This window comes from Piliocolobus tephrosceles, chromosome 16 (assembly GCF_002776525.5).
Source record: "Piliocolobus tephrosceles isolate RC106 chromosome 16, ASM277652v3, whole genome shotgun sequence".
In the NCBI taxonomy this organism is placed as follows: domain Eukaryota; kingdom Metazoa; phylum Chordata; class Mammalia; order Primates; family Cercopithecidae; genus Piliocolobus; species Piliocolobus tephrosceles.
The window spans coordinates 59,407,140-59,422,653 of NC_045449.1; the positions used below are offsets into that span (position 1 = coordinate 59,407,140).

A 15,514-nucleotide genomic window follows, 5' to 3' on the forward strand; every position below is an offset into this window, starting at 1 on the left:
TAGGGACTGACCTATGAGAGGTAAGGGAAGGAAAGAATTCATTCAGAGAGATTTCTAAGAATCTGACTTCAGTGAGTAGGTAGATGATGGTGGTACTTTAATTCAGATAATCAATACAAGAAGAGCAGGCTAGGCTGGGAGAAGAGCAAGAGGAAGATAAATTCAGTTTATGACAGGTCTAGATTGTTCAGTCTATGGTCCATCCAAATGGAAATGTTCAGTAGTAGTCAGAAATGTGAATTGAGGGCTCAGGAGAAAAGTTTGGATGGCGATGAAAATTCAAAATTCATTTGTCTGGAAGTTAACGTGAAGGGATGAGATTGTCCAGGGACAATCCAGTACATATAGATAAAACAAAATAGGCCCTAACTAATACCATTATTTCAGTGCAAAAAAGAAAAGACGGGAATAAGAATGGAAAAGAGGGGTTCCGAAAGGTAGATGCCCCAGGAAACTGCGGCCATAGAGCTAAGAAAGTTTTTAGAGGCTAGTCCGTGCAGATTAAATCATTGTTCACAGGTGTTCATGGTCTTCTAACTAGAGTCAGTATATAATTTCCCTGCCTCATTGATGTGGACAGAAATGAGGCTGAGGATGCAGGGCTTTCTTTCAATCCATCCTCTTGCACTTCTGTAATCTACCATGAACAGGATATCCCAGACAACTACTAGTCCAAGCCAACTGTACAAATGCGTAGAGCTGGCCTGAATCTGATCTAAAGCCTGGAGTCAAACCCAGTCAGTCAATGCATATTCTGAATTTGAGCCACAACAGCGACCCGCAGACATGTTGCAAAAAAAGAATAAATGTGAGTGAAGGTCACTGAGTCTCCAAAAGTGTTTGTTAGGCATCATTATTGTGGTAATATCTGAGCAGCAGAAGATCCTTGTTAAATGTCATAAAGAAGTCAAATAGGCTTCTCAGATTACATAGTAGATTTAATGTCCCTCTCCCAACACCAAATAAAATGAGTAAAGAAGAGTAAAAGCTAGCACAAATACACCAACAGAACAATATCGGGTGATAAGGTAGACATCATACAAAAAACCATCAAAAACCTGGGGTCAAGGAAAGAAATAGAATTCTGGAGCACAAGGAGGAGTTGCACAGGGGCTCAACTTCAAAACTTGCCATGCCCCTAGGATCATTATTTTGTTATGAGTCAAAATCCTGAGAATTCTCAATACTATCACCAAATTTGGAGGAAGGAAATGGCATGGCAGTCTCATCTTTTTCCTCTTCTGGCTGAGAGTAGGGGAGATGGATGTGGTAGAAAAACAGATAAACATCAGGGCTGGCCACCTCAGAGGAAAGGACTTCAGGGATATACACAAAATTGGGATCATTAAAAACTCAAAGGAAAAGAAGATGCCACTCCCATGTAGGCAGTGTGAACCCTGAAACACACTTAACATAATCTCAAAGCGAGAACAGTCAGTTCAGCCAGATGCGTGCTGGTTTGTGCGCCAGCTCTGCCTTCCCCTTCCCTCAGGTCAGAGAACACACAGAGACACTACATGCGCCAGCTCTGCCTTCCCCTTCCCTCAGGTCAGAGAACACACAGAGACACTACAAGTCTGTTTTACTTAACAAGGAGAACCACTATGCTTCAGAAGCATTTGCTATTGAATACTGAACATGTAGACATATCTCAGTCACTTACTGAATTTATCCTGGTTAATCTACTACACTTACATGAGAAAGAAAGACTTCTTCAGGAATGCCTCAGAAAATGCAAATCACTTCCACGGAGGAGCACTCTGTCTATGTCTGATGGTCTGCAGACAGAAAAGTCTGCAGGTCATATCTGCTGGTCTCTCTAGCCCAGGCTTCTCATGGCAATCTTAAATGCTCGATGAGCTGTGTTTACACATGGGAAGAAAATGTGAACGGGAACACTGCACCCATGTAACATGTCATTCAATCATACAGGTTAGCCAGCAGACATTCTTAAACATGAAAAAACTCAGGGAAGACAGCACCATCCAGTCAAATAAGAAACAAATCAAAGTAAAAACTGTGGGAATGGAGACACTATGGTAAAAGGCCTAGTATAAGCACTGCATAGATGGAAATATAGCATGAGAATTAAACTATAGGATACAGTTTAAAAATTGTGAATATCATAAACCCTGACAGTGTGAAAATACTACTACTATTCGAGGTAGGAGGTGGCAGGGAAGGGTTCTCTCCTCATACGGGAGAAAGTATGAGGGTGCAAATGTACATGTTTTTCAGCCGAAATCAACATGTTCTGTCCAAAACGTCAACAATTCCTCTGTTTTGCTCTAGTTTCTTTCATCTGTTGAATTAAAGTAAAATTAAAGATTTTTTTAAAACAACAAAAAATCTATAGTATTAATTTCAAAAGCCTACTCAGCTTTCTGTCCTTTTCCCCTTATACATAGTAGGATATCGGAAATAATGTTTACCTTAATTCTATGATGGTTATTTCCGGGTGATAGGATTTGGGGTGACTTTAAAAACTGTTACTTTTTTATTCTTGCATTTTAAATTATTTATAAATGAGCATATGACATTTCTACTTCTTCAAAAACAAGAGAATTGATTTTCTTTATAAAAAAAGATGGATGCAAATATGCCATGATGTTAATTAATGTTGATTATGGGTAGTAGGTATATAGATATTTTCCTCTTTGTACTGTTTTGTATAGTTGAGGAATAAATGCGAGATAAAAACTGGACCTTTAGTATCAACTACTGTGATAGATTTAAGATGGCCTCAAAATCTATGCCATTCCTCCCACTGAGAGAATGGCCACTGTTTCTCCTCTCCTTGATTCTGGGCTGGCCCTATGATCTATCTTGATCAATAGAATGTGGTGGAAGTGAGTTTGTGAATCTTCCCAGGGCAGGGCTTAATGGAAATGCAGGTTCTGCTTTTATCCCTTTTAATTCTCTTTGACATCAGCTACTAAGTGAAAAGTCTGATTAATCTATTAGCAAGAAAGGCCATATGGCATGGGCCTGAAACCAGTTCAGACATTTCAACCCCAGCCAAGCTTTCTGCTGAATGTAACCTCGTGAAGCACCCCAGCCAATGCCATACATTGAGCAGATGAACCACCCAGCTGATCCCTGCCCACATTTCTGATCCAAAGAATTATGTGCAGATAGCTATTGCTCTAAGCCAGCACTGGTGATAACTCTTTTGAAAGGTGTGACTTTGAATGTAAGGAGTGAGCTAAGGCAGTAAATAAGTGATAAAGAGTTTTTTGCTATTGATTTTTAAAAGATAGGGTGTTACAGCATAAAAGATCTATTCTTGGCCAGATGTGGTGGCTCATGCCTATAATCGCAGCACTTTGGGAGGCTGAGGCAGGTGGATCACCTGAAGTCAGGAGTTCGAGACCAGCCTGGCCAACATGGTGAAACCCCGTTGCTACTAAAAATACAAAAATTAGCTGGGCGTGGTGGTGGGTGCCTGTAATCTCACCTACTTGGGAGGCTGAGGCAGGAGAATTGCTTGAATCTGGGAGGTGGAAGTTGCAGTGAGCTGAGATCGTGCCGCTGCACTTCAACCTGGGCAACAGAGCGAGACTCCATCTCAAAAAATAAAATAAAATAAAATAAAATAAAATAAAATAAAATAAAATAAAATATCTACTCTTATGAATTTCATTCATTTGTGTAACTCTTTTTACACTAAAGGAATTCTGTTTTGTAAAAGACCTGACTTCATCTGTTGTTTCTTGGACAGTGAGGATCATGCCTGCTGTTAGTCTCACCTACAACTATTCCCACAATGTTCAGTGGATTTCTTCAGGCTGGTAGCTTTTCCCTTTTTACCAATTTTTATTGCTTCTCATTGCAAAAGTGTTGTTATAGTTTAAATATAGATAAAACTAAAACAATTTTAAATTCTGCCACTTAGAGATATCCACTAGTAAAATTTTGATATAACTGTAGTCTTTTTTTCTCTTGAGTCATACTTTTGTTTTGCAAAATGAGCTCATATCTATATGTTTTGGAATGTGCATTTTCATTGAAAAATATCTTGTGAACATTTTCCATATGCTTAAATATGCTCTCCAACATCATTTCCTATAGTGCACAGTTTTCAGTGTATTTGCTATAGTTAAAAATATAGAAAGGATATAGAGAATGCTGGTGTTGCAGGTACCTGTCACATAAGAGGAGCTTAATAAATAATTACTGACTGAAAAGATAAAAGCTAGAACAAGCATCTTTTTGATTAGCTAAAGTTTAGTGCGATTATTAATTGCCACCTTTGGGCAAATTCTGAAAATGGGTCAAAGACTAGGTATATCTCTCAGGCAATTTAATAATGATAGGTATTGCCAAATTATCCTTCAGAAATGTTTTATCAAGTTATATTGCACCTGACTGGTGACCCTTTAAGTGGATTTTAGTATACCTCAAATTTTCTCTAGAATTAGTTTAATGATTTATCTGCAGAAATATTATTATAAGCTCTGACAGAATGAGTACTAGGTTTACTCTCTGTCTCCATTCTTGATCATCAGCTTGAAAGAGTTCAGTTCATCATCAACCCAGAAGTGGAGTGAAGTAAGTTTCACAATTAGCATGCACACTACTTTTATGTCTCTATTGAATATATCTGCAGACAAATGCATTTGGTCCCAGAAAATCAAGCCTCATAGTGGCTGTGCCTCTTTCTGAGTATCAATATCTACTCATGTACCTAAATCTATGTATACAAAACACTTAAATATAATCAGAATGTCCAAATCAAACAACTGCTGCAAAAATGTTATATCATTCATGAAGAGAGAAAAACAGAATGACAGTATCTAGGTTCATTTTGGCACTTGGTCATTTGACTCATTTTCATGGACAGAATGTGGTGCACTGGGGTATGGTATAATAGTTAATAGTTGAGGCTCTCAAGTAAGACAGACTGTGGCTTGAAACTGTCTCTGCCAATTGTTCAGCAGGATGATCTTGGGCTAGTTATTTAACCTCATAGTCTCAATTTCCCCATTTGTAATATGGGGATTACAGAAATACCTTCCTCATGAAGATTACTATAAGGCTTAAATGAGATAATGGAACATGAGATGAATGAAAATGGCAGAGCATGAAACATAGTACATGTTGAGTAAATATCAGCTATTTTTCACAGTACTTTTTGTGATATAGCCTTAAAAAAGGAGCCAAGACAATGAATGCTAATGAGTCAATGACCTTAGCAACTTTAATGCAGGTTAGTAAAAAAGAAATGTCATTTACTTTATGTATAATCTAAGTGAGTGAATCAAAACTTAGCTATATCTTACCTACATTGTAATTTTAATTTTTTATTTTCAGGTAACATATGGTACATATGGTTTCTATATATATTATAAAACTGTAAGAATTAATTATTAAATTATTATTAAATAATTTAAAAATTAATCATTACATTATTATTAAATAATTTAAAAATTAATTATTAAATAATTTTAAAATTAAATATTAAATAATTTTAAAATTAAATAATTAAAACTGTAAGAATTAGTTTAAAATGAGCAACTGTACTAATTATAATTCTTTCAAGATTTTTTAAATCATCAAGAAACTACCAGAACTATGTTGTCAGGAGTACATTCATATTTTCCATTTTTGCTTATATTGAGATTTGATTGTTCATTTAAAATTTGGATATTACCTACCACTTGGTATTTGGACATAAAGTGAAAAAGAAATCCACTTAATATGGACATTTTATAGAACTAAAACAATTTAAACAAAATATGCAACGCAATTTATGTGAAGCCAGATCTGTTACACAGATCAATGGGGGCACTTCCTGTATGTTTGTAATTGAAAACAAACTTGAAAGATGTTTTTAAACCACCAGAATATGAAAAAAAAAATCTTTTTTTTTGGTCTCCATAACACAGGTAGGGGAAATAAGCTTGCAGGTGGAAATATATAGGAAAAATGTCATTAACAAAAAAATAAGTCCTCACTGGTAAAGTGAGGAGGCCGGATGTAATGGCCTTGAAGGTTTTGTCCATCTGTTAAGGCTTTTTATTCTGTCTAGTGTTGTCTCAGCTTAAAGGGAATATATAAAAAGCAACTGACATTAACACTAACTCTTCCCAACGTTACTCAGATTGCCTGCAATAGGCTATACAAAAAGAAGATGCAGAGGTCAGGCAGGAAAGGGCAGCTATAAAACCCAAATTTTTCTTCTATCATTCTTTGCTTTGTATGATGACTCTACACTCTTTGAGTATTGTTATGTCAAACTAAAGTCGTTGAAAAATAATCTTTTGCTGGGAATTCTTTAAAATTTTTTGTTCTCTTTTAAGCCTTATTTATAAAGGTTTCCAGATGCTTACCCTCATAGATTAAATCCAGTATGATGTAGACACTTACAATAATATTCACTGCTATGAAGCCAAGAAAAAACTACTTGGAGATCTAACTGCCTATCACCGAAAGAATCGGGGTCCAGGGAATTTTCTGTTGCTATTAAGGGTGTGATTCTCTGAAGTCATTTGGAAACAACCTAGTTTCTCAGCAAAAACATATCTTTCCTGTACTGTGTCGAAGCACATCAAATGGTTGGCATTCCAAGCTTCGAACAGGTTATTTCTCATTATGCGAATACATAATGAAAGGATGTGGGCAAAGAACAGAATGCAAATTGGAAGCTGACTTCTGACTTTAACAGCCGGCAGTGCTAGGCTCAAACAGTCATTCTAATTTCAAGAGACAGTTCCAAAGTGGTTCTCAAGAGAAAGGACAGGGTATTTTTAAAATATTTGTTCAATGTGAATGGATTGGGCTTGCCAAAAATGACTTTTTATGCTGGCATGCGATCTCTTAGAGGGAAGTCAGCCTGAGTCACTGGATACATCAAAGGTAGAGTCCAGTGAATGGAATTACTGCAGGCTGTGTGAACAAGCCAGATACCCGCATTCATCTGCCCACTGCTGGGATTTCAGCCCTCCTTTTAATTACATTAAAGCAGCTGGTACCACTGGTTACTGAAGTCTTCAGATTACCTTGATTGCTTGGTCATTATCTCTAATCAGCTGCTTCTTCTCATCTTCAAACTTTTGTCTAACATCCTGGAGCCGCCTTTCTGCAGCAAGCTGCTGCTGGCTGTTCTCCTCTTTCAGAGAGGAAATGGTTGTCTGAAGTTCTGCTATGATCTAAAATGAAAACAGCATGCTATAACTTCAAATTCTTCTGGGAGAGGCATCTATTTATATGTACTGATGCTTAACAAAAGAATGGATTTGACAAAACTCTCTTCCACAAATTAAATATTTTCAATTAACATATCACACACTATAATGTATGAAATTCCATACAATAAAAGAGTTTAATAAAACTGTGAATGGTGAACAACTGCTGAACCAAATATACTTGGAAGACGTTTCCACTCTAACATTCCACAATATTTACTCATCAGAAGAAAGAACATCTGTGATCTCAAAAATATGAAAAGTGTCAGATTTTATTTTACTGAGAAATATACTTATTAGAATAAGAAAAGCTATTCTGCTTTTCATAATGCTTTGAACTGTAATAACCAAAGAAAATAATGAACAGAGTTTATTCTTCAGTCACCTAATTCTATACAGTAATTTTTGGGAATTCACTAACGTTTGTGTATTGTGTTTAACACTTTACGTTCTTATGTCATATACTACTGTGAGACAAGTATTATTATTGCCTATCTTTTATTTTTTTTTAATTTTAATTTTAATTTTTGAGATGGAGTTTCATTCTTGTTGCCCAGGCTGGAGTGCAATGGCGTGATCTCAGCTCACTGCAACCTCCGCTTCCTGGGTTCAAGTGATTCTCCTGCTTTGGCCTCCTGAGTAGCTGGGATTACAGGTACCCGCCACCATGCCTAGCTAATTTTTTGTATTTTTAGTAGAGATGGGGTTTCATCATGTTGGCCAGGCTGGTCTTGAACTCCTGACCTTCAGGCGATCCATCCACCTCGGCCTCCCAAAGTGCAGGGATTACAGGCGTGAGCCACTGTGCCCGGACTGCCTATCTTTTATAAATGAGGACACAGAGGCACAGAAAGAGGACAAATATCTTACATTGTTGAAAATGACATCCAACTAAAGAGACAGGCAGGATTTGAACCATGCAGTCAGACCCATCACTTCACTAACTGGGTCCTTTAGCCTGCCAACTTTATGTTTCTTTCTTTTTTTTTTTGTTTTTGAGATGGAGTCTCACTCTGTCACCCAGGCTGGAGTGCAGTGGCACGATCTCAGCTCGGTGTAACCTCCACCTCCTGGGTTCACACCATTCTCCTGCCTCAGCCTCCTGAGTAGCTGAGACTACAGGCCACCACGCCCAGCTAATTTTTGTATTTTTAGTAGAGTCAGGTTTCGCCATATTAGCCAGGCTGGTCTCGAACTCCTGACCTTGTGATCCGCCCACCTCAGCCTCCCAAAGTGCTGAGATTACAAGTGTGAGCCACCATGCTTGGCCACTCCGTTATGTTTCTTTAAAACAAGGTTTTGGTATTGTAGGAAGTTTATACTTCCAAATAGGTTGTCTTCTTCCTAACTCATGGATAGTTACTTTGATTTACATGGTGCCATTTTCATTCACTCCTGTAGTATTCCCTACATTTAAGAATCTGTTCTCTCCCAGACAGGGTTATTCCAACTTCTCAAATTAACCATCTGATGAGAAACTTTTATATTGAATTGGCCTTCTGAGAGCGCTGTCCTTCCTTTGGTTTGGATGTATCCATTTCCTTGCAAATTCAATAGTGATGACTTTTTAAAAGCAGGAAATAGTCATTTCTTCTAATAAAAGAAACAACATTAGGCCCGCATTAGAATATAATTCTTTTGGTCCTAAGCAGGGGGGAGGGCAGTTGGTGAGAAACACGGCACAAGTTATCTTTCTTTCTTTTTTTTTTTTTTTTGAGACAGGTCTCGCTCTGTCCCCCAGGCTGGAGTGCAATGGCTCGATCTCGGCTCACTGCAAGCTCCGCCTCCGGGGTTCACGCCATTCTCCTGCCTCAGCCTCCCGAGTACCTGGGACTACAGGCGCCCGCCACCTCGCCCAGGTAGTTTTTCATTTTTTTTAGTAGAGACGGGGTTTCACCGTGTTAGCCAGGATGGTTTCAGTCTCCTGAACTCATGATCCGCCCGTCTCAGCCTCCCAAAGTGCTGGGATTACAGGCTTGAGCCACCGCGCCCGGCCGACAAGTTATCTTTCTTGAAGCTCAGTTTTTCTAACTACAAAACGAGATTAAAGCATTATCAGGCAATAAATAGAAACTGTCTGGAGTCCCCCAGAAGCCAAATGCTATAGAAATACTAGTTGTTACTACTGACATAAATAGTAGCATCTTGACAATAAAATATAGAGTATTTATGCTTTGAGAAGTGAGCAAATTAACTGTACCAAAGTTTGACACTTAGAATTTGTCAATAATCAAATATTTAGCCAATTGTGAAATGACAAAATATATAATAGCAATGTCAATATTATTACACGCAAACTTGAGCCTTCTGCTGAGTGGAAACATTCATTTACTGAGAATGAAGATGTTTTCATCCATTTTCTGAATTTTGATTAAATATTGTTTTCATTCTGGCATCAATTCAATTAATTCTCATAGCACTTCCGTGAAACAGGAAAGGTTAAATTCTCATAGTAAATGTCAAAAATTGATGCGCAGAACAATCAACTCACAGTCACAGAGCCAGAGGAGCCAGGGATAAAAAAGAGTCAGATTTCCTTGGCCTACTATGAAATTTAAGATTGATCTTTTATGAGAACATGGGACCAAATAGTAAAAAACAACTTACTATTTCAATGTTTTAAGCTGAGTAAACTATAACTTTGTAGAAGTGGGTTTAATTCTGGAGAGAGAAGAAGGGCAAGAAAGAATGAGAGAGAGAGAGGGTGTGTGTGTGTGTTTAGTTCTGTGCAGTGTAACACATGTATAGATTCATATATCCACAACCGCAGTCATGCGATATATTTTTAAAGAACAAAATTTTTTTTCTTAAAACAATTCTAAGATTGAGACTAGCTTGTAACTGACCAAAGAATAAAGATAAAAATATATTGGGATACTTCAAACAGTCAAAGGCCATGGAATAGGGATATTTCTCATTTTCAGAACATTTAGGACAAAATAATTCAGGTTTTGAGGTGGGTGGATCACCTGAGGCCAGGAGTTCAAGACCAGCCTGGCCAACATGGCGAAACCCTGTCTCTACTAAAAATACAAAAAATTAGCCAGGTGTGGTGGCACACGCTGGAATCCCAGCTACTCGGGAGGCTGAGGCTGGAGAATCACTTGAACCTGGGAGGTAGAGGCTGCAGTGAGCCAAGATCGCGCCATTTCACTCCAGCCTGGGCAAAAAGGGTGAAACTCCATCTCAAAAAAGAAAGAAAAAGAGAAAAAAATGCTGGTTTTGGAAGGGACTACAAGTGAAGTCCACGATGTTCTAAGAAGGACATGCTTGCTTTTGTGTGGAAAATAAAACCTTATATTCTTTGGGGGAACAAGGAGAGTTTCCTTTGGGGGAAATAATGAAATCATTTTTGGAAAGCTATTTTTAAAACTTAGGAAGGCGACATAAGGGGGAGAATGTTAAAACACTTCAGGTGAAACAACTTGGCTAGATAAATAGATAAATTATTTGGTTGAATAGACGCACAGGTGATACGGATATGGAACAGTAACTAAAATAAGGATAATTTAAAAAACAAGATTTAATACTTTAAGATTGAGAAATAATCATAATAATCAGATTAACATGCTTCAGGTAAGGAACAAAACTCTACTGGTCGTAGACCTAGAGTATAAGAAAATGGACTACTTTCTCGTAAGCTCAGTGTATATAATAACTGGCACCCAGTTTAAGTAGTAGAACTATCATCGGGGTAAGTAATAAAAACCATCACCTAGCAAATTGTATTCAGTTAACCTACCCTTCTTGTAGAATAATAATGTTAAAAAAAGTTTCTTAAGAAAAATGAAAGCTAACATATACAATCATAATCAAAACCCTCCAGTTTTGATTGAATCATAATTAAAAACCATAAACAAAATGCTACCACTCAACTAAATGTTTATACTGTATTAGTTCCAACGAAAGAAGTGGATTAGATAATTTTCATATGGATATTAAAAATTAGCGTTTTCGGAAACAAAAGGAGAGCTATTTTGAGCTGATGGCGTAAGCACCCGAACTCATGAAAGTCATAATAGTTAATAATAGTTAACAATAATTGTTAAGCAATTAATGCTTTGCAAAAATGTTAGTGGTCTTAAAAAAAAACCCAAACAAACAGGATCCTAAATAGGGGTTAGGATTTCATCTTCAACTCATTCTATTGTTTTTCAGATTGTAGTACAGTTTGAGAGTTTTATAAAACTCTTCTTTAAAATATGATACAATAGAGAAGACATGCCACTTAAGAAGCCATGCTTAGGAAGGTTAGGTGAACACTGAAGCTTCTCATAAAATAAGTGGATGTCCCGTGCATTCTGGGTTGGCCCCCAGGAGGCTGGCACAGAGGTGGGCACAGCGGTCATGTGGAATATTCCCAGGTACTAATACGCTTCAGGTGTTGGGCAGTGTGGGGCAGCAGTAGGAGACACTCGTCCCTTGGCAGCAGGCAAGCTCAACTGGCATTCAAACTTCAGTCCTGCCCATGTTTCTAACTGTGGACATTCTGGCAAAATGGCAGTATCTTTCCTTGAAAAATGGGCACTAGATGACTAGGCTGAGTGGGGAAAATTACATTAATATTGAAGAGGCAAGGTAAATATATAATCACTTATTATTTCAATGTTTTAAGAGGAGTAGACTCCAGCATTCATCATGACCACAGTGTTTGCATCGTCTGCATTCTTTTATTAAGATTAAAAAATATGTGATTCTGATGGAAATGATATTTGGGGGCACGTCGAGATGATGCAAACACTGTAGTGGTGGCGAGGGTGAGTGCTGCAGATCTCAGAATGGGCACAGTGCTCAGGTGTGCCAAGGGTTCAATGTACATGCTCTATTAGGTCCTAAAGGCTTGATAAAATCGTGAAAAGTAAGCAGCTTCCTCTAAAGGAGGAAAATCTTTAAAATATTTTCCAAATTTAATCTTATGCTCTCTGAGGTACCAACACATTCATTACTAATGCATTCATTTTCTTTTTTTCAGAGAGGGATTTTTAAAAACCCAACAGAGTTAAGCAACTTTGGTTTTAGTGTTCTCATCAGCTTAATGAGATATGAGTTAGAGATTCCAACAAACTATCACTTAAATGTGGAGAGATCCAATCCACAGTCTTGTTTTATAATGCTCATTTTTAAATAATCGGACATGCTTCTCTGAACTGACTAGCACTGTAGACTAATGCTTCTCAAATGCCAGTGCACAGATATAAATATTTAGAAGTTGGCAAACAAAATATTATCAATGTAAGGTTATCATCCTAACTTTTATGAAAAGGGTGGACTATCTTTTATTATATTACACCCTTTCTAAGATTTTTTTGGTGTTGCGCTGTCCCTTGATTAATGAAATGATGGTAATAGTGTATGATAGTTGTTACTAGTTGGTTTTTCCTTCTCCACCTTCAAGTCTTTCCTTGGGAAAACAGTTAGCAACCCTATGCCTCTCCAAGCTTTTCCGGGAGATTTTATCAATTTGTGAACACCCAAAAACATGGTGTCTGAAGCAATAATCTGTTCCACCTTCCAAACTTTTTTTCATTCTTCCCTCCCTCCTTTCCTCTTTCTCTATGGCAATTTTAGTGTTGATACTATAATAATTGACATTCATTAAGTGCTTTAGTGTGTACTGAGGCACTATACTGAACACATTTTTGGCATTGTTTTACTTAAAAGTTAAAACCATCCTCTGAGGTTGGTACTGCTCCTCTATTTGACAAATGAGGAAACCGAATTCCAAAGAGGGCAGGTAACTTGCTCAAGGTCATGGAAGTGGCAGGGCTGGTATTCAAATCCAGGGGTGCTGGACTCCAGAGCTCAGGCTTTCTTCTGCATTAACTTATATTTAATTTGTTTTAATATCAACTAATCAGGCTTCTTCATACATTCCTTTAGATAAATACTCCTGTTTACACTCTCATTATTTAGGCATTTTTATTAGCTATCTTCTATCTCACTCTCGGTCTGCTTCCCTCATTTAACATACAGCGAAACAAGCAGGATGTTAGGATGTTAGGATGTGCCAACTGGGGATTTTTAATGTTTTAATTTAAACTTTAACTTTTGGCCTAAATACATTTCTTTTGATTGCAAGAATCTCTTTCAGTGGATTAAAAGGATATTTCTCCATGTTCTTTCCTCAAGGAAGGGTTGGAATAATGGCAATCAAGACATAATTATCATTTCTTACACAAACACATATGACTCTTCATTTGGACAAAGACTTTTTGCTTTTCTAATGGGATGTGAATTAATAGAACTGAAATATTAGGCCAGGTGTGGTGGCTCATGCCTGTAATCCCAGCATTTTGGGAGGAGGGCAGATCACCTGAGGTCAGGAGTTTGAGACCAGCCAGACCAATATGGTGAAACCCTGTCTCTACTAAAAATACAGAAAATTAACTGGGCGTGGGGGTGTGTGCCTGTAATCCCACCTACTTAGGAGGCTGAGGCAGGAGAATCGCTTGAAGTCAACTTGGAGGTGGAGGTTGCAGTGGGTCAAGACCATGTGATAACACTACAGCCTGGGCGACAAGAGTGAAACTTCTGTCTCAAAAACAGACAGACAAAAAAATGAAATTTTATAACTATCACCAAAGTTTTGCCATATTAAAAATGGAAGAGATGGGCTGGGCGCAGTGGCTCATGCCTGTAATCCCAGCACTTTTGGAGGCTAAGGCAGGCGGATTATGAGATCAGGAGATCGAGACCATCCTGGCTAACATGGTGAAACCCTGTCTCTACTAAAAATACAAAAAATTAGCCGGGCGTGGTGCCGGGAGCCTGTAGTCCCAGCTACTTGGGAGGCTGAGGCAGGAGAACGGCATGAACTTGGGAGGTGGAGCTTGCAGTGAGTCCAGATCACGCCACTGCACTCCAGCCTGGGCAACAGAGCGAGACTCCATCTCGGGGGGAAAAAAAAAGAAAGGAAGGGATTGGGCCAGGCTGGTAATGTTAAGGTTAAGAACTTCCACTTTGAAGTCAGATCCAGACTGGGTCCTGGCTTAGTTACTTGCCAACTTATGTGATCTTATCTCTCTGCATCTTAGTTTTCGCAAATGGAAAAAAATGGCACCAATAATAGTTCCTAATTCCAGAGTTATTGTGAAAGACTGAATGAGTCAACATGGTTAGTGCCCCATGAACATTAGGTATTATTATTGTTTTGTTGTTGTTACTACTATTATGTGGCATTATGTGGTAGTATGGTAAATTCTAGTTTACTACCAAATACCACTGTATATATAAAAAAATATGAAGACAAGCTTGTTTTACCAATCATTAGACATGCTCACAAAACCAAATGGCTTAACTTACCTACCTACCTGCAAAGTAAAGATAAGTAGTCTTTACTTGTTCTAGAATCACTTACACAAGTAAGGAATACTTGGAGTTCCTTAAATGATACTATTGGATATCACTGTAACAACTTATGCTGAAAAAGTACTCTGAGCATCGTATTTCAAGTAGAGACAGGCATTCAATTATTGGCCTTTCTTATACTAAAACTACAATAGTAAGTACAAATAGCAAGTTATGGATGTAGGGACTTAGAATTCTCTTTTTCCCAAAAGGAGTCAACAGTTGAGCTGCAGACTTAACCTAGAATTATTTATCATTTTGAATTTTGTTTTAAGAAGCCTTTAGGTAGAGCAAAATGGAATATTACAAAAAAAGCACAGATAGTACCAAACTGCTTACATCATAAATGTAGGTGTATATCTCCTGTCCTTGTGAAGTATGTTTCAGCCTGGGCTTGTTCAAGTGTACAGGCTGGTTTTACAACATCTGAGTATGTGTGTGTATGTGTGTGTGTGTGCGCGCATGTGTGTGTCGTTTCAAGTGGTTAAATATGCCTAATTTTTCTTGATTTTTAATGACTGAAATATTAAAACCATATTCTGTTTATTTGTATACACATAAAAATATGATACCATTTCACAAAAAAACTGAAAAGAATGAAGTTTAACTTGTACCAAAGTTTTATGTGGAGGTTTCATTTTTGTTTTGGTTTTACCTGGTTTTCTGTCTTTTAATGTTGCTTACCTGTGAAGATTTGGCGAGTTTCTGAGTGTATTCCTTCTCGATCTGCTTCAGCCTGCTGTTGGCCTGAAAAACACACGTACACGAACACATACACAGTGACCTGTGAGCCTGGTATCTCTTCCACATGCCTATCACCAGGCAGCTGGGATGCCTGCCAGCTGCACCGCCCTTCTGGGGCAGCCAGAAAACCACAGGGCTTGTCTTTGATGTGACGCCAACTATTCATCACTTAAAAAGCGAAAGAAAAAAAAAAGATCTCTTCTGCCAATTATTAGACAAACATAAGACTTTTGTGG

At 37.9% G+C, this 15,514-nt stretch overlaps 1 protein-coding gene across 8 annotated transcripts in view; it reads right to left on the reverse strand.

Moving 5' to 3' along the window:
• CEP112 (centrosomal protein 112) overlaps positions 1 to 15,514 on the reverse strand; it is a 558,138-nt gene that overhangs the window by 101,820 nt on the left and 440,804 nt on the right. For 7 of the 8 annotated variants that reach the window (XM_023212015.3, XM_023212013.3, XM_023212018.2 and 4 more), the window contains 2 exons: positions 15,219 to 15,281; positions 7,002 to 7,151 (listed from right to left, as the gene is read on the reverse strand). In XM_023212015.3, the coding sequence (XP_023067783.2) occupies positions 7,002 to 7,151; positions 15,219 to 15,281 (213 nt within the window). The remainder of the gene's footprint in view (positions 1 to 7,001; positions 7,152 to 15,218; positions 15,282 to 15,514) is intronic. The other variant, XM_023212019.2, reaches the window with a different exon arrangement.